The sequence below is a fragment of the Oryctolagus cuniculus genome, chromosome 8 (genome assembly GCF_964237555.1).
Source record: "Oryctolagus cuniculus chromosome 8, mOryCun1.1, whole genome shotgun sequence".
Classification (NCBI taxonomy): Eukaryota; Metazoa; Chordata; class Mammalia; order Lagomorpha; family Leporidae; genus Oryctolagus; species Oryctolagus cuniculus.
The window spans coordinates 35,793,444-35,813,007 of NC_091439.1; the positions used below are offsets into that span (position 1 = coordinate 35,793,444).

Here is a 19,564-nt window from a genome sequence, read left to right on the forward strand (position 1 = left end):
ATATGGTAAAATATTGATGAAAAATATAATAAGCAAAACCTCTTCATTTTTAGTATAATATAATTTTAAAACCAAAAAGTTTGTCAACTTCTCTCTTTTCAGATAAATCATCCTATTCTACTCTCATGATAAATTCTTGGCTCTTTATTAGTACATGTATGTTTATGTTTTATGCTCTAATTTTTATCAAAATTATACTAAATATTTTTATCACATATTAGTCATTTTTATTCTAGACCTAAATAATTCATAATTATCTTAATTTACAGGTTACAAACACAAAAAAGCAATATAATGTACAGATTTCTCGGTTAACAGAAGAAATTTCAGCTCTTCAAATGGTATGTTAGAAGACTGTGTTGATATTTTCTTCCAAATTAATGCAAAAGATACTTATTAAGCCAGGATCTAAGCTATGTGGTGGGAAAAAGTGAAAATCAAGATAATCTTGACACATTTTCTTCAGTCATGTGGCTTTTGGTCTAGTAGGAAAAATAGGTGGCATTTATCACTTTTTACATAAGCATTTGTCTTTGACAGAGAACACAACTGGGTCCTATTAAAAACCACAGCTGCAGCTCCTAGCATATGTTGGGTTCATCTAGGATATCATGGAGAAAGAGGAAGTACGTATGACATGGGCAGGAAGAAAGGAACACTTCCTAAAAGATATGAGTACTACAGGATGAGTAGGCAAAAGGTGGCTACAGCATTGTCTGTCTTCTCTCCTCTTATCCCATGGAGTCTTTTTTTTTTCTCCAAAGAACCCTTTTATTTAAGGAATATAAACTTCATGCATTTCATAAGTACAACTTTACAAATTTAGTGATTCTTCCCACCATGCCCACCCTCACACCCTTCCTCCTCCTCCGTCTCCCATTCCCAGTCTCCACTAAGATCCATTTTCAATTAACTTTATACACAAAATACCAACTCTGTATTAAGTAAAGAGTTCAACAATTCCCCCCCACACACACACACACACAAATCTTCCTCAACAGTCAAGACAGGGGCAGTTCAAACTCATTGCATCTCAAAGTTAATTTCACTTCTTTTTTTTTTTTTTTTTTTTTGAGAAACTTAATTAACTTTAAAGAAGCACCCAAGAATGATACATCTTTTGTGAGCATTTAGACTTAACTATAACTTATGAGACCTAAGAATATCCTCCATTTAATGCATTAAAAGAAAGTAAGCCCTTGAGAACCTCAAAAACCAAGCAATGGAGTTGGACACTTAGACATAGCTAAAACCTATGAGACCTAAGAATATCCTCCACTTAATACACTAAAACAAAATAAATCTTTGAGAACAAATTTTACTGTTAACTCTCATAATACAACTCTTTGAAGACAGAGATACTGCATGGAAAGCTAGTACACAGTGACTCCTCTTGTTAATTTAACAGTTAACACTCTTCTTTATGACATCAGTGATTACCTGAGGCTCTTGACATCAGCTGCCTAGGCTGTGAAGCCTTTTGAATCCAAAACTCCTTCAGTATTTATACAAGGCCATAAGCAAAGTGGAAATTCTCTCCTCCCTTCAGAGAAAAGTATCTCTTTCTTTGATGGCCACTTCTTTCTGCTGGGGTATCACTCACAGAGTTCCTTCATTTAAGACATTTTTTGCCACAGTATCTTGGCTTCCCATGCCTGAAATGCTCTTGTGGACTTTTCAGCCAGACAAGATGCCATAAGGGCTGATTCTGAGGTCAGAGTGATACTTAAAGTGATTGTCATTCTATGAGTCTGCTGTATGAACTGCTTCCCCTGTTGGATCATTCACTCCTTTTTAATTCTATCTATTATTATTATTACCAGACACTTAATCCTTTTTATATGGTCACTTTAACACTTAATCCTATCCATATTATCACTTTAACACTTTACCACCCAGCTTAAGGGGGATTGGGGTTCCATGGCAAGTTTTTAAACTAACCTTAAAAGTAAGTCTGTAGGAATGTATGCAGAATGATACAGTTTTACAGTTACAAACTTCATACACTTCATAGTTACAACTTTAGGAATGTGGTGATTCTTCCTATTGTGCCCATGGAGGTTTCATGATTTTTTTTTTTCACTTCTTCACTGAAAATTTCCATCAGTCAAACCCATGGAAATGTCCTTTCTTGTTCTTTTCATATCCCAGAGCAGCAGGAGTTAATGTGTCATCTTATTCAGTTATCTCGGAATAGTAATCATATATTTTTATACTCCATACAAATGCACTCTGTTGATGAGGAACAGATGCAAATTATTTGTCCAAGATCATACATCCATTAAATGGGAAGGCAAGATGTAAGGTAATTTTAGTTCTAAAATGGAACATTGTTTTTCTGATGTGTAATGAGGATTGATTTATGGAAAAAGAATTTTTCACATTCCTAATATTTATATTTTTCCCCACGTGAGTTCTCTGATGTGTCAGATGTGATTTCCAGCAAAATACTTTCACAAAGTATATGGACCTCATTTGAAGGCATTGCTCTTGTCATACTAAGAACTTCAACTGATAACCGCTTGTAAAAGAAGAAACAATACACCATTTGATATCTACCACTAGTATATGAAAAGAAGGAAGGAAATACTCTTCTGCCTTTACCATACATTCTGCATTTTTTGGTATCCCATTACTATCAATGAGATTATGTAAATGACCTGGTTCCACTTTTGTGAATAAAGATTCAGTCTATAAAAATAGAATACTGGAGGTGGGACTAGTACTAAAAATTAAACTTGAAAATTTGATAAAATTTTATAATGTTACTTACAGGAGATTATAAGAACAAGAATTTCCAGGAGTTGGGAAGATATTCACAATTTCACAAACTCTAATCTGAATCCTTATATCCCTTCCAATCTTTACTGTAAATTTAGCAATGAATTGTCTTATAATAAATATATTGAGTATACTTACTGTCTCTCCATGAAAAATTTATATTCACACCTCAATAGAAGAATAAGCACCTCAATAGAAGAGTCTTGTGTGCCTTCCTTTATTGCCTCCATTGTCAAGTATGCTTGATAAAATTACTGATTTAAAACCTTTTGAGCAAAACATTACACTTTTTGGCATTTTCATAAACTGAGTTTTATAAAGAAAAAATTAACTGTTTTAGAATTTATATGAAGGATCTTCAAAAAGTTAATGTAAAATACATGTTAAGAAAAAATTATGCATGAATTTCAATTTTTGAGTACCATAATAAACTTAGATTTTAGTTCCATTCTTCCCAAGCTTCTTCATATATGCACTGATTGTAGGCCACAGATTATCCCTCAGTACTGAACACTATGTGGAATGAAAAAGGAATTTTCTTTGTCTACTTTTTTCTCAGTGGAATCCCCCAACTTCTGTCTCAGATCTAGTTTGATTAATTAGAACTCCTTGACATCTTATCTCTGGAGGCAATTTTGAAATCCTAGGAGAGGTAGATCTTTAGATATTATTTTGTTTTATTTTTCATCCCTATGACTATATTGTGTTGATAAGGTAAATGTGATGATCCTCTTATGAACAAATTGTTTTACCTTCTCCACTTTTTCACTTATTTTTCTAACAGTTTTCCAAATATATCTATTTACAATATGACTTGCATTTATAGGAGTGTGCTGAAAAACAAAGCCAAATCGAACGAGTCATTAAGGGAAAAAAAGCAGTGGAAGAAGAACTAGAAAAGGTAAAAAAAAGAAAAAGGAAGTAATAACTGCCTAAAACCCAACTGCAATTATTCAACATTACTCTCTACTTCCATCACACTATCTACTAAGCAGTCCCTATATTTATGTTATCTCCTGGTGAGTGTTTGTTTATTTTCTCAGAATATAGTGAATATTTATATACATATATAGAATACTGCATTTAAATAGACATATTGTTTGCATAAATTTCTTCCCAAGAAATTTCTTTGGAAATATTCTTTGAACTTTGTGTTTTAAGGTATTTTATTAAAAGCAATATTAGTTACTTAAAACTCATCCCAACAGTAAGTTTCATTTTTTTCTTTCTTTTCTTGTTAAATTTTATGCCAGCTCTTATTGGGTGAGGCCATATATAAAAATAACAAATATACATAACCAGAAATGATAACATTGCCATGATTTCTATCTTTTTAAAGTATAGATTTTTTCATAATTAGGAAAAACCACTTATTTCAGTGATTTTTTTGAAAAATATTAGGAGAAATCTACATCTTTATTTTTTATATACTTTAAAAAACAATTTATATATATATATATGGGTGAGAGAGCACTCCCATCCACTGGTTCACTCCCTAAATGTCTTCAGAGGCCAGCACTCAACCAGGCTGAACCTAAGAACCAGAAACTCAATCCAGGTCTTCCACATGGGTACAAGAACTCAGTTGCTTGACCATCATCTTTCCATCCCAGGATCTGTATTAGCAGGAAACTGGAGTCAGGGATTGACATCGAACCTAGTCTTGGGCATCCTGCTGGGCTACACACCTGCCCCCATCCTGTTTTATAAGCAATAAATAACTCACTGTTTTAAAGTATCTTGGGGAAAGAAAGATACACAAAATTTGATTGTTTTTAGGTGCTATATTAGGAATTTTCATAAAAAGGTTAAGTAGTTTGATGTTAAAAAAATGAGAATGGTTGAGTCAGAATTTGATTTTCAAAGAATAGATATGTAACATAAAAATTATGTGATACCTCTATTCTTGACATGGAAAAATCATGGCAACATCAAATAGTAAAAGAGTAATTTACAGGGCCGGCGCCGCAGCTCACTAGGCTAATCCTCTGCCTGTGGTACCAGCACCTTGGGTTCTAGTCCCTGTTGGGGCGCTGGATTCTGTCCCCGTTGCTCCTCTTCCAGTCCAGCTCTCTGCTGTGGCCCAGGAGTGCAGTGGAGGATGGCCCAAGTGCTTGGGCTCTGCACCCACATGGGAGACCAGGAGGAAGCACCTGGCTCCTGGCTTTGGATCGGCGCAGCACGCCGGCCGTAGCAGCCATTTGGGGGGTGAACCAACGGAAGGAAGACCTTTCTCTCTGTCTTTCTCTTTTACTGTCTAACTCTGCCTGTCAAAAAATAAATATAAAAAATAAAAGAGTAATTTACAAAGTAAAACATAGCATACCATCCTATATGTGGAAAAAAAATGTAGATATGCATTCCACGTAGGACCTTTATGTTCACCATTCTTCTACGTGGTGGATCCCTTCTGATTTTGCATTTTTCGTGTCTGAGATCTCATTCAACTTGCCACATGTTATACATCAGGATTTAGATGAATTTTTTAACATCACATGACCTAGGTTAAGGAATAGGTTTAGTGGTGAGAAAGGGCATGGATTAAGACTTCTAAGGCTAGGGGTCAGAACTGTGGCATAATGGGTTAAGTCACTGCCTGTAGCACCAGCATCCCATATTGGTGCTGGTTTGAGTCCTGGCTGCTCCACTTCAGATCCAGCTCCTTGCCAGTATACCTGGGAAAGCAGCGGAAGTTGGTCCAAGTCCTTGGGCCTCTGTACCCATGTGGGAGACCCAGAAGAAGCTTCTAGTTTCTGGCTTCGGCCTGGCCCAGTCCTAGCTATTGCGGCCATCTGGGCAGCAAACCAACAGATGGAAGAGCTATCTCTGCTTCTTTTTTTGCTTCTTCTGTTCTCTCTGTAACTCTGCCTTCAAATAAATAAAATAAAATGAAATAAAAATACTTTTTAGAAAAGGGCTAAAGACAGCAATAAAAGTGAAAACGTAGCTCCCCTTTCTACTGTCCTATAGGCTGCCATGTTAAAGTCAAATTAATGCTGGGACTGTAGTGTAGTTCTGTCTTCTTATACCAGAACACTGATGTGCTCCTGTTCTATCTGTTTATAACACAGGAGTGACAAAGTCTTGTAAGTGGAGAAGACACAGGTCACTTGGCCAAGGAATTTGGATTTGGAGGGTAGTTGTGTATAGGAGTTGTCTGAAAGTGTGAGCTATCTAGCACCTGGAGCCCTTGGGTTCCTCGGGATGTTACATACAGCCCGTGGTCTATGAGAGGATGCCCAGTCTCATAAGAAGCTAAGCAGATTCAGCACTCCTACTGGAGAAATGAGAACCATCACTCCAGATAGATCATTGTCCAGGTAACTTTGAGGAAGATTCTGGAGTAACGTTCAGGTAGCTCTGCTCATTGTACCACTGCCTGTATCATTGTTTTTGATTAATGGAATGGAGAATTGTTTTTAAGTGTTCATCAAAACAGTTGCCAGTGATTATTGCTAAGATGACATTTGCAGTATTTGTTTGTTTAACTTCAGCAGCTTAATGTTTCTGGTTATTTGAAGAGTTTATAATAAGCATAAATGATTTCAAAAATAATTATTTTATGTCAGTTTTCAGCATTTTATTTTGTAAATATAAAACAAACAAGATTAATTATTGACATGTTTTAATATTATAGTGAGAATAGATGAACACATGATCTTGGCTTTTTATTTTTTATCATTGATTTAATTCCTAGACTGTGTAATATATTAAGACAGTTTCCTTCGGTAAGGTAATACACATATCAGCCTCTCCTGCAGATCTACCGTGAAGGCAGAGTCAATGAAAGTGATTACAGAAAACTGGAGGAAATGCACCAAAGATGCCTGGCTGCCGAGCGTTCAAAAGATGATCTTCAGCTAAGACTTAAGAGAGCAGAAAATAGGCTAAAACAACTTGAGATGAAGTAAGTTTTTGTTTTGGATTTTTTGTGATCACATCTTCAGAATTTGCACAATCTTTGACAGATTGTCTATCATTTTTGGGTAAAGCTTACATTTTAAAAAATTTTAGGACCTATGATTTCTGAAAGCTAATTTTTTCAGGAAGCAAGGATTTAATTTTAAATTTAATTTAATATGATTTCTTCGGGAAGAACGGATTTTACTTTAAATGTATCCTTTCTGGACATTAAATATGGTGTTCATAAGGTTGATTTTTTTGTACTAACTATACAGCTGTTATAGTACTTATTTGTAATTATTGCTTTTATACTGATTGTACATAATATTTTTCTGTTATTTAATATTCTATAATGATATGTCATATTTTTATTACATCATCTAAAAATGATAGACTTATGCTATGACAAATTCCTTCCAAATATTTTCCTACCTCTTCTCCTTACAGAGTTACTTATTATAGTAAATCTTACTTGAATTGCCGGAAATCTTAATCTCTGTATATAAGTTTAAAAGATATATTTTTAATTTATTTTTAAATATTTGACTAACATGTAATAGTTATATATTTTAATGGGGTAAGAGATTTTATAAATGAAGATAATTTCATTTCTTTAAAATATGTGCTAATGCCTACTTATTTAATAAGGTTTTTTTTAAAGGAGATCCTGCAGATTTGTTTCATAAACATATACATGTATATTTTTCAATAATCTATTCAGGTAATCTGATCATGGAGATACTCTTAAGTATGTAGGTAAAGCCAGTTTATTCCAGTACATTTTTATTTTACATGGTAAGGCAATGATTATGGCTTAAAGCCTCTCCCAATAACCCACATTCATAGGATTTCTCTTCAACATGTATACCCATATGTACTTTTTTCTAAAAAATGTTTGTTTATTTAAAAGGCAGAATTACAAAGAGGTAGAGAACGAGAGATCTTCCATCCCCTGGTTCACTCTCCAGATGTCCACAACACCCAGAGCTGGACTAATCCGAAGCCAGGAACAAAGAGCTTCCTCCAGGTCCCCCACACAGATGCAGGGTCCCAAGGATTTGGGCCATCTTCTGCTGCTTACTCAGGCCATAGCAGAGAAGTGGAAGTGGAGCAGGCGGGATTTGACTTGGTGCCCATACCTACTAAGCCACAGTGCTGTACCCCACCCATATGTACTTTAGGGAAAAATAGTGAATAAAAGCCTCCCCATGTTTGTTTTAATTCAGATGGTCTCTGTAGTGCAATTTTTTCTTTGTACAGCAAAAAGAGAAATCAAAGTCTTAAACATGTTCCTTATATTCATAAAATGTTTTTCTGGTGCATTCCACACATTTCCGAAAGGATGCAGGCACAGACTACTTTCCCCATTTCTTTTATGTGTAATGTTTCTCTCACATGTGAATGTTTGAGAAAGCTGAAGGCTTTCCCACATTTTTCACATTTATAGGATTTCTCTTCAGTTGTATGTTCACATTTTTCTCAGGGATGAGGAGAAAATGATTACTTTTTGATGTTTCCTACATTTATAAGTTTTTTTTTAATTTTTTTAAGTTACACAAGTTTCATAGATTTCATAAACACAGATTTGGGAACATAGTGATTCTTCCCACCCTACCCTCCCTCCTGCCCGTGCTCCAACTCTTCCTCCTCCCTCTTCTATTCCCACTCTTAGTTTTTACAAAGTTCTGTTTTCACTTAATCATCATAAAGTTAACCCTACACTAAGTAAAGGTTTAAAAAATAGTATGAAGAAAAAAAAACACTGTTCCTCAAAAGAAGAGACAAGGGTTGTAAACAGTCATAAAATCTCCAAATGTCCATTTATAAGATTTTACTTCACTTTAGCTCAGTCATGCATTTTAAGATGCAGGTTAAATATCCCTTATCTGAGATACTTAGGACGAGAGTGTTTCAACTTTAAACTTTTTGAGTTGAGAATATTTGCATAGACTTTATTGATTGACCTAACCCCCCCGTTCTAAAATCCGGAAATTGTAGGGGCTGACATTGTGGCACAATAGGTTAAGCCACCGCCTGCAATGCCAGCATCCCATATGAGTGCCGGTTTGAGTCCCAGCTGCTCTACTTCCTATCAAGCTCCCTGATGATGTGCCTGGGAAAGCATCAGAAGATGGCCCAAGTACCTGAGCCCCTGCCATCCATGTGAGAGGGCTGGATGGAGTTCCAGGCTCCAGGGTTCTCCCTGACCCAGTCTTGGCCATTGTGGCCATTTGGGGAGTGGATATAAGATTCTCTCTCTCTCTCTCTCTTTCTCCACCCTCACCCATAAGTCTGCCTTTCAAATAAATAAATAATTTTTTTAAATATCCAGAATGTATATGTTCTAAAATTCAAAATTGTGTGTGTTAGTACTCAGAATATTTTGGATTTTGGAGCATTTAGGATTTTGAATTTTCAGATTAGGAATGTTTAACCTATAAAAAGGATAAATAAAACCTCCCCCTCAGTATTTATATTGATATGATTTCTCACTACTGTGAGAACTATTGTGGATTTTCACTTGTTTCCTAAAGTAAAAGCAATTGAAGACCATTCCACTTCCTTACATCAGGGTTTTCTCTAGAATATGAGTTCCCATTTCCTTCCTAAAAGATGAACACAACTGAAGGCTGATACCTGTTCCTTAAATTCATGACAATTTTTCTGTAATGTGAGTTTGTAGTTAAATATTAAGTTTTGAGAACCAATCATAACTTTTCCATATACTTTACACACACACACATACATACATACATAAATATATATGTATATATAGGGCTTCTGTCTACTGTGAGTGTTGTTTAATGTTCTTTAAGAAATATAGACTCTCTGAAGTGTTTCATACACTCTTAAGTTCTATAAGACTTTTCTTCAGTGTAGACATTAGCTAATGTGAAATATTTAGGATCTCCCCATATTCATTATATCATAATGCTTCTTTTCTTTGTGGATTCCTGCCTATTAAGAGGACTGGCCAGAGGCTTTCCCACTTTTCTTTTCTTACAAGTTCTCTCCAATGTGAATATGTTAAGTGTTATATTAGCTCTAATGACAATCTAAAGGCTTTCCTACAATCCTTATATTCATAAATTTTCTTTCCCAGTGTGCACTTTTACATATTGAATGAGGTATACAGACTGGATGAGAGGCTTTCCTATGTCCCTTACATTCAAAAAACTACTCTCTCTGATGAATTTTCAATATTTTCTAAAGGATGAAGATTACCTCTCCTTCTTTTCTTAAAAAAAAAACCAGTTTAACAGATATAGAAAAGTTGTACATATTCGTGTAATACTATGTGATGTTTCAGTACATATAAATATTGTATAATGCCCAGAGTATAATCAGAGTATCTCTACCAACATTTGACATTTCTTTGCGTTGAAACACCTAAAGTCCTATCTTCCATTTTATTTTATATCAAAATATATAGTATGTTAACATTATCGATAGTCACCTACTGTGCAGTAGAGCCCCAGAGTTTCTTACTCCTATCTAGCTATAACCTAGGTAGGATTAATACCCATTAATCAACCTTTTCCCATCCTCCCTCTTCATTTTCACCCTAAGCCTCTGGTAACCACCATTATACTTTTAAATCCAGTGAGGCCACCTGTTGTTAGACTCCATATATGACAGATTTTATTACACTTGGCTTTTTGTGCTTGTTCAAGATTATTTTGGCTTTTCAGTGTCTTTTGTGGTTCCATACAAATTTTAGTAATTTTTTTTCTTCATCTGTAAAATATGTTATTGGAATTTTCATTGGAGTTGCATTGAATCTAAATCACTTTCAGTAGTATACACTTTTTTTTTTTTTTTTTTTTTTTTTTTTGACAGGCAGAGTGGACAGAGAGAGAGAGACAGAGAGAAAGGTCTTTCTTTGCCGTTGGTACACCCTCCAATGGCCGCCGCGGAAATTGTAGGGGCTGACATTGTGGCACAATAGGTTAAGCCATCGCCTGCAATGCCAGCATCCCGCTGATCCAAAGCCAGGAGCCAGGTGCTTCTCCTGGTCTCCCATGCAGGTGCAGGGCCCAAGGTCTTGGGCCATCCTCCACTGCATTCCCTGGCCACAGCAGAGAGCTGGCCTGGAAGAGGCGGAACCAGGACAGAATCCGGCACCCCGACTGGGACTAGAACCCAGTGTGCCTGCGCCGCAAGGCAGAGGATTAGCCTAGTGAGCTGCGGCACCGGCCCAGTAGTATACACTTTTTAAAATATTTTATTTATTTATTTGAGAGGTAGAGAGCAAGAAAGAGAAAGGTCCTCCATCTTCTGGTTCACTCCGCAAATGGCCGAAACGACCCAAGCTAGGATGATCCAAAGCCAGGAGCCAGGAGCTTCACTCGGTCTTCCTCATGGGTTCAAGGGCCCAGGCACTTGAGTGATCCTCTGCTGCTGTCCCAGGCACTTTAGCAGGAAGCTGGAAAGTAGAAAATGAAATGAAAGTAGAGCAACCAAGACTCACACCAGTGACATATGAGATGCCAGCATCACAGGTGGCAGCTTTACCTGTTATGCCACAGTGCCAGCCCCAATTTTGTCAGTTTTTATGAAGCAATGTTTACTTTTATCCAGTGTCTTCTCTGCATCTGTTGAGATGGTCATGATTTCTGTCCTTCATTCTGTTGATCATACACTGTTGATGCAGTGTATCGCATTTATTGATCTATGTATGTTTGATCGTCCTTGCATCCCTGGGATGAGTCCTACTTTATCATAGTGAAGAATCTATTTAATGTGTTGCTAGATTCAATTTCCTGGTGTTTTATTGAGAACTTTTTCAATGTGTGGCCTGCAGCTTTCTTTCTTTATTATGTTCTTGTCTGACTGGATATCAGGATAATGCTGGCCTCATAAAATGAATTCAGAAGAATTACCTTTTCTTCTATTTTCTGAAATACTTTAAGTAGGGTTTTTGTTAATTCTTCAAATATTTGGTAGAATTCAGCAGTGATGCCATTTGGTCCTGTGGTTTTCACTAATGAGTTTTTGTTGCTGATTCAATCTCACTAGTCATTGTTGGTCTACTTAGGTATTCTGTTTCTTCATGACTCAGTCTTAGAAATGTATGTGTCCATGAATTTGTTAATTTCTTCTAGGTTATTGAATTGTTACTATATAGTTCTTCATATAAATCTCTAATCATCTCTATTTCTTTGATATCAATTTTAATATCTCCATGTTCATCTTTAATTCTGTGTTTAAATCTTCTCTCTTGTTTCCTTAGTCTGGCTAAGAATTTGACCATTTAATTTATCTTTTAAAGGAACCAGCTCTTCATTTCATTGATTTTTTTGGTATTTTTTTTGCTCTCCATATCATTGGTTTGTGCTTTGTTTTATTATTTCTTTCCTTCTAATTTTAGATTTGATTTTTTTCTTGATTTTCTGTTTCTTGAGATGCAGTAATAAATTTTTTTAAGATTTTATTTATTTTATTTCAGAGATAGAGTTACAGACAGTGAGAGAGAGAGACAGAGAGAAAGGTCTTCCATCCGCTGGTTCACTCCCCAGATGGCTGCAACTGCCAGAACTGAGCTGATCCAAAGCCAGGAGCCAGTAGCTTCCTCTGGGTCTCTTACACAGGTACAGGGACCCAAGCACTTGGGCCATCTTCTGCTGCTTTCCCAGGCCATAGCAGAGAGCTGGATTGGAAGAGGAGCAGCCGGGACTAGAACCAGCGCCCATATGGGATGCTGCCAGCACTGCAGACAGAGGACTAACCTAGTGCACCACAGCACAAGCCCCTTAAATTGTTCACTTAAAATATTTCTGCTTTGTTGATGCAGGCATTGATTGCTATAACTTGTCTCAGTACTGCTTTTGTTGTAACCCATAGGTTTTGGTAGGTACACTCCATTTTCATTCATTTCATGAAATTTTTTAATTTCCTTGTTGATTTCTTCCTTGATAAATCTGTTGTTCAGGAGTAAGTTACTTAATTCTCATGCATTAAAATAGCTTCCAAAATTTGTCTTGTGTTTGATTTCTGGATTTATTCCATTATAGTCCAAGAAGAGATTCAATGTGATTTATCTTCCTTTAAATTTTGGGGGATTTTCCATAGGATCTATAATGGAGAATGCTCCATGTACTGTTAAGAAGATTGACTATTCTGCTGCTATTTAATGGAATGTTTTGTAGATGTCTGTTAGGTTCATTGCTCTATGATACACTTTTGTTCTGCTGTTTCTTTGTTGATGTTCTGTCTAGATGATCAGTTTATTTCTGAAACTTAGGTATTAATGTCCCCTACACCTATTATGTTAGAGTCTTTTTCTCCCTTTAAGTTATTGAATATTTGCTTTGTACATTTGGGTGCTCTGATATTGAGTGCATATACATGTACAAATGTCATTTCCTATTACTGAAGCAAACACTTTATCATTAAAATGGTCATCCTTATCCCTTTTACTGCTTTTGATTTAAAACCTGTTTTATCAGAAAGAGATACAGTTGTTCATGCTTTCTTTTGGGTTCTGTATGCATACAATACCTTATTCCATCCTTTCACTTTCAGTCTATATGTATCCCTTGAAGTGAAGTGAGTTTCTCATAAGCAACATATAGTTGGACCTTGCTTTTTATCCATTAGGTCACTGTGTGTCTTTCAATTGGAGAATTTAGTCCATTGACATTTAAGGTAATTGTATGTATGGTAAGGTTTTACAACTGCCATTGTGTTACTTTTTTCTGTTTTTTATTATAGTTCCTTTCTTTCTTCCTCTATTTCTTACAATATTCATTTGTGCTTAAATGATTTTCTTTAATAGTACATTTTGATTCCAAAATATTATTGGTTTTGGTAGGTCTTTTATAGATTTTTGCTTTCTGGCTTCAATGAAGCTTACAAAGAACTTATGTTGGCTATAACAAACTATTTTTAAAATTATAACAGCTGAACACTGATTGTAAAGATAGATAAAGAGACAACCAGAAACAGATAAGAAATTCTAATGAAGAACTCTGTACTCATGCTTCCTTCCTCCCCACATTTTGATTTCTGATGTTCCCTTTTACATTATGCTGTACTGCATGTCTTGTAACACTTTAATGTAGTAATTATACTTTTTAGTCTTCACCTTTAAGATGAATGGTTTATGAACCATATTAAATATTGGAGCATTCAGATTTTTTTATATAATTACTTTTACCAGTGAATAGTCTACTTTCCAATATTTTCTCCTTACTCACTAGTGTCTCTTTCTCTCAATTTGAAGAACTCTATTTAGCATGTCTCCTAAAATGTGTCTGGTGTGATAAATTCTCTCAGATGTTGTTTGGGAATGTCTTTATCTGTCTCTGATATCAGGAGGATAAAGCTTTACTGAGTATATATTCTTAGCTGGCATTTTTTTTTTTTACTCAGTACTATAAAAGTTTCAGCCCTCTCCCTCCTAATCTATAAGTTTTCTGCTCACAAATCTTCAGTCAGACAATTTGAGACCCCTTTATGTGTTATTTGCTTCTTTTTTCTTGCAGCCTTGAAAATCATCTCTTTAACCTTGGAGAGCTTTTTTTATAAAATGTCTTGGGCATAGACGTCATCAATTGAATTTGACTGGTGAACTTTAACCCATGGTTTTATCTTTTTCTAGGTTTGAAGAGTTTTCTATCATTGTCACTTTGAATGTGCTTTCAAAGTTTTTAAGTTTTTAGTATTCTCAAATCCCCTTTGAGCTTATTTTTTCCCCTAGGAACCTTTTATTTAAAGTATACAAGCTTCATGCATTTCATGTATACAAATTGAGAAACGTGGTAATTCTTCCCACCCTACCCTATTGCCATTCTTATTTTATATACAAAGATCTGTTTTCTTTTTTTTCTTTTCTTTTTTCTTTTTTTTTTTTTTTTTTTTTTTTTTTTTGACAGGCAGAGTTAGACAGTGAGAGAGAGAGACAGAGAGAAAGGTCCTCTCTCTATTGGCTCACCCCCCAAGTGGTTGCTACAGCCAGCCCTTTGCGCTGATCCGAAGCCAGGAGCCAGGCACTCCCTCCCGGTCTCCCATGCAGGTGCAGGGCCCAAGCACTTGGGCCATCCTCCACTGCCTTCCTGGGCCACAGCAGAGAGCTGGACTGGAAGAGGAGCAACCTGGAGAAAACCCAGCACCTGAACTGGGACTAGAACCTGGGGTGCTGGTGCCGCAGGCAGAGGATTAGCCTAGTGAGTCACGGCACCAGCCTACAAAGATCTATTTTCAATTAGCTTTATACTCGTAAGATTGACCTTACATTAAGTAAAGAGTTCAACAAATAGTATGGGAAAATTTTTAAAAATCTGTTCATCAACAGACAACGGCTGTTCAAAATCATCGCATTTCAAAGTGTCAATATCACTTCTATAGATTACTTTTTAGGTATCTATTAGTTACCACAGATCAGGGAGAACATATGGTGTTTGTCTTTTTGGACTGTCTTATTTCACTGAGTATTATGTTTTCCAATTGCATCCATTTTGTTGCAAATAAAAGGATTTCATTTTTCTTTACCGCTGTGTACTGTGGTGTACATATACCATAATTTCTTTTTATTTTTTTCATTTTTTGGCAGTCTTTGGAATTTATTTTTTTTTTTTTATTTATTTTTTGACAGGCAGAGTGGACAGTGAGAGAGAGAGAGACAGAGAGAAAGGTCTTCCTTTGCCGTTGGTTCACCCTCCAATGGCCGCCGCGGCCAGCGCGATGCGGCCGGCGCACCGCGCTGATCCGATGGCAGGAGCCAGGAGCCAGGTGCTTTTCCTGGTCTCCCATGGGGTGCAGGGCCCAAGCACCTGGGCCATCCTCCACTGCACTCCCGGGCCACAGCAGAGGGCTGGCCTGGAAGAGGGGCAACCGGGACAGAATCCGGCGCCCCGACCGGGACTAGAACCCGGTGTGCCGGCGCCGCTAGGCGGAGGATTAGCCTAGTGAGCCGCGGCGCCGGCTGGAATTTATTTTGTTACTAAGAATGACCTAGGCAGTTTTAAATTTTTTATTAATATATAGAAAACAGATTTCATGCTTTTCATAGCTATAATTCTAAGAAGACAACCATACTTCCCTCCCCCCACCTCCTTCAATCCCCTTCCTTCCTTTCTTTTTTGTCCCTTTAAGTATTTAAGACACAAATTCCACATGAGGGCCATGAAGCTTTTAAGAGCATTAACATGATCTGTGAATGGAAGAAATACTCCCCCCAGCTTATTGGAATGAAGGCCACCTGGAAAAATATCCCTGGCTAGTGTGGAAAGCTGATATCTGGACCCTGCCTGGGGCCACAGTGTCTGTGTGTTGGGGAGAAAGTCCAAGTCCTGAGTAGTATCTTTGGGCCTGATATGGGCATCAGTCCATCAGTCTCTTCTGGTGATGACCCAGGGTGGTTGGGATCTACTATTCCAGAATTTCATGTTTTAAATTTTCCTTGGGGAGTAGTCCTAGACCTCATCATTTTTCCCTCTTGCAAGTGTTAGTACTCAGAAGGATACTGACACTTGTTGAGCCTACTTTTATTCATATGACAAGTAGGTGACAACAAATAAAGGACTGGTAGTCTTCCTCATGGGAAGGTTTACTTTCCAAATAAATACATGTGCGTGCCCCAGACCTACACTCTACTCATTCATGATGCTAGAATTATTATGTGTCGAGTAATTGTTGATGCATTGTCACGGCTGTCCTTTTTAACATAACGTGGTCCAGTGAGCACTGGACTGAAAGTCAGTGAGCTCAGACGCTCGTCACGACTGCTCATTAACCAGCCAGGTAACATCCTGCTTTAGCGATGTTCTTGCTCTGTGGTACTCCCTCAGGAGGGTCTTGTGAGGTTAATCACTCATTCCATCAGCCATTTAGTGAGCACCACTCTGTGCCCTTCACAGTGGTGGCCCCATTCCCCATCTCCTCTCTCATCCTAGGGACGATCCTGTGAGCAGTCATTCTTTTTAATATTTTAGAATTGTAGAAACTGAAATCCTGGAGTCTTAAATGTATAGTAATTGTCTGTGTGACTTGGGGCAGCTGTATGAAGAGCTTTGGGCTCTTCATCTGGAAACTCATGGCTTCTGCCCTGCAGGCTTGTGGGGCTTGAAGGTGATATGCAGAAGGCCCTGGAAACAGTAGTCCATGAAGTAGGAACATTCAGTGATATGACTTGGCTAGAGTCACAAATCCAGAGGGGCAAGAGCTAGATGTTAGCCCAAGTCTACCTAGTACTTTTTATTCTGAAAGAAAGCTTTTATTTAATGAATACAGATGTCATAAGTACAACTTTAGAAATATAGTTATTCTTCCCACCATACCTGCCCTCCTACCCATACTCCCATCCTTCCTCCTCCTCCCTCTTCCCTTCCCAGTCCCATCCTCCATTAAGATTGGTTTTCAGTTAACTTTGTACACAGAAGACCAACTTTATACTAAGTAAAGATTTCAACAATTTGCACACATAAACACACACCAAAAAAACTGAGAACTAGTTTTACAGTTAACTCTCATAATACAACTCTTAAAGGACAGGCTGTGCATAGGAAGTTAGTGCACAATGACTCCTGTTGTCAATTTAACAATTAACACCCTTATGTATAACATCAGTGACCTCCCAAGGCTCTTGACATGAGATGCCTAGGCTGTGAAGCCTTTGGAATCCATAAACTCCTTGAGTATTTAGAGAATGCCATAAGCAAAATGGAAACTCTTTCCTTCCCTCAGAGAAAAGTATCTCCTTTGATGGCCACTTCTTTCCACTGGGGTATCACTCACAGAGTTCCTACATGTAGAACAGTTTTTGCTACAGTATCTTGGCTTTTCATTCCTAAAATGCTTTCATGGGCTTCTTAGCCAGACCAGATGCCTTAAGTGCTGATTCTGAGGTAAGAGTGCTACTTAAAGTGATTATTATTCTATGAGTCTGCTGTATGGACTGCTTCCCATGTTGGAACATTCTCTCCTTTTTAATTCTATTATTATTACCAGACACTTGATCCTATTTATATGATCACTTTAACATTTAATCCTTCCTATGTGTTCACTTTTATACTTAAGATGACATTTTTACCACCAAGCTTAATTGGATTTGAGATCCTATGGAAGCTTTCAAACTTTACCCTTAAAAGTAAGTCTATAGGAATGATGCAGAACTATACAGCTTTACAATTACAAACTTCCTCTGCCCTCTCTTCTTCCCACTCTTATTTTTTAATGAGATCCATCTTCTTTTGACTTTATACACATATGATTAATTCTATGTTGAGTAAAGAGTTCAACAAATATTATAAAGAAAATAAAAAACTGTCGCTCGACAGTCAAGACAAGGGCCACTCAAGTCATCCCTTCTCAAAGTGATTATTTCACTTATACAGATTTCATTTTAGGTCTTACAGATTCAGGAGAACATATGGTATTTGTCCCTTTGGGACTGGCTTATTTCACTAAGTATCATGGTTTCTAGCTGCATCCATTTTGTTGCAAACAACAGGGTTTCATTTTTCTTTTAATGCTATATAGTGTTCCATAGTGTGCATATACCATAATTTCTTTATCCAGTCTTCAGGTGACAGACATCTGGGTTGATCCCATATCAGGTATGATTTCTTGAAGTATGAAGCAAGATCCCTACCTTACACCTTACACAAAAATCCACTCAATATGGATCAAAGACCTAAATCTATGACCTGATACCATCAAGTCATTAGAGAACATTGGAGAAACCCTGCAAGATATTGGCATAGGCAATTATTCTGGAACTTAGTGGAATTCTTCCAGCTTTTCCCCATTCAGTAAGATACTGGCCATGGGTTTGTCATAAATTACCTTGACTGTGTTGAGGAATGTTCCTACTATACCCAATTTGCTTAAGGTTTTCAGCATGAAAAGGATCTTTTTGATGTGTTGTTGGATTTTATTGGCTAGTGTTTTGTTGAGTATTTTTAAATCTACGTTCATCACGGAAATTCTCTTTCTCTGTTATATCTTTTTCTGGCTTAGGAATTAAGGTCATGGACTTTGGGAGGATTCCCTCCCTTGCTGTTGTTTTGAATAGCTTGAGAAGAATTGGAATTAATTCTTCTTTTTTCAAGATTTATTTTGTTTATTTGAAAGACAGAGTTACAGAGAGAGGTAGAGACAGAGAGAGAAAAAGAGGTCTTCCATCCGCTGGTTCACTCCCCAGATGGCTGCAACGGCCGGAGCTGTGCTGATCCGAAGCCAGGAGCCAGGAGTTTCTTTGGGGTCTTCCACAGGAGTGCAGGGGCCCCAGGACTTGGGCCATCTTCTACTGCTTTCCCAGGCCGTAGCAGAGAGCTGGATCAGAAGTGGAGCAGCCAGGATTAGAACCGTCACCCATATGGGATACTAGCACTTCATGCCAGGGCGTTAACCCACTGCACCACAGCACTGACCCCTCCTTTTTCTTGTTGTAGGCACCAGTTGTTACAAACTTCCCTCTTAACACTGCTTTTGCTGTTTCCTCTAAGCTTTAATATGTTGTATTGCCATCTTCATTCATTTTCAGAAATTTTTTTATTTTTTTCTATTTCTTCTTTGACCCATATTTCATTCAGGAGTGTATTGTTCAGCCTCCATGTATTTGCATATGTTCTAGAGATTCTTCAGTTGTTGCTTTCCAGCTTCCTTCCATTTTGATCAGAGGAGATGCATGGTATGATTTCTTGAACTTCTGTTACCCCTAAATTCCCCAAAATTTTCATCGTTCTTCTTGATTGTTTTTCCTTTTTTCTCTTCAAGCTGTTTATTTTCAAATAGTGTGCCTTCAACTTCACTGATAATTTTTCCTGTTTGACCTATTCAGCTATTAATGCTTGTATCACTTTTTTCTTTCACATAGTGTATTTTTCAGTTGAAGGATTTTTATTTGATTTTGGGTTTTTTTTTTTTTAAGATTTAT

General features: G+C 37.1%; 1 protein-coding gene across 3 annotated transcripts in view; it reads left to right on the forward strand.

The window, feature by feature from the left end:
• SCLT1 (sodium channel and clathrin linker 1) overlaps positions 1 to 19,564 on the forward strand; it is a 278,922-nt gene that overhangs the window by 192,530 nt on the left and 66,828 nt on the right. Inside the window, exons 14-17 of one of the 3 annotated variants that reach the window (XM_051819886.2) lie at positions 270 to 341; positions 3,608 to 3,682; positions 6,531 to 6,688; positions 7,595 to 7,900. In XM_051819886.2, coding sequence (XP_051675846.2) covers positions 270 to 341; positions 3,608 to 3,682; positions 6,531 to 6,688; positions 7,595 to 7,865 — 576 coding nt within the window. In that variant the 3' untranslated portion in view covers positions 7,866 to 7,900. Of the gene's footprint in view, positions 1 to 269; positions 342 to 3,607; positions 3,683 to 6,530; positions 6,689 to 7,594; positions 7,901 to 19,564 lie in introns of those variants that run through there. The other 2 variants (XM_017347573.3, XM_008267951.4) reach the window with 2 other exon arrangements.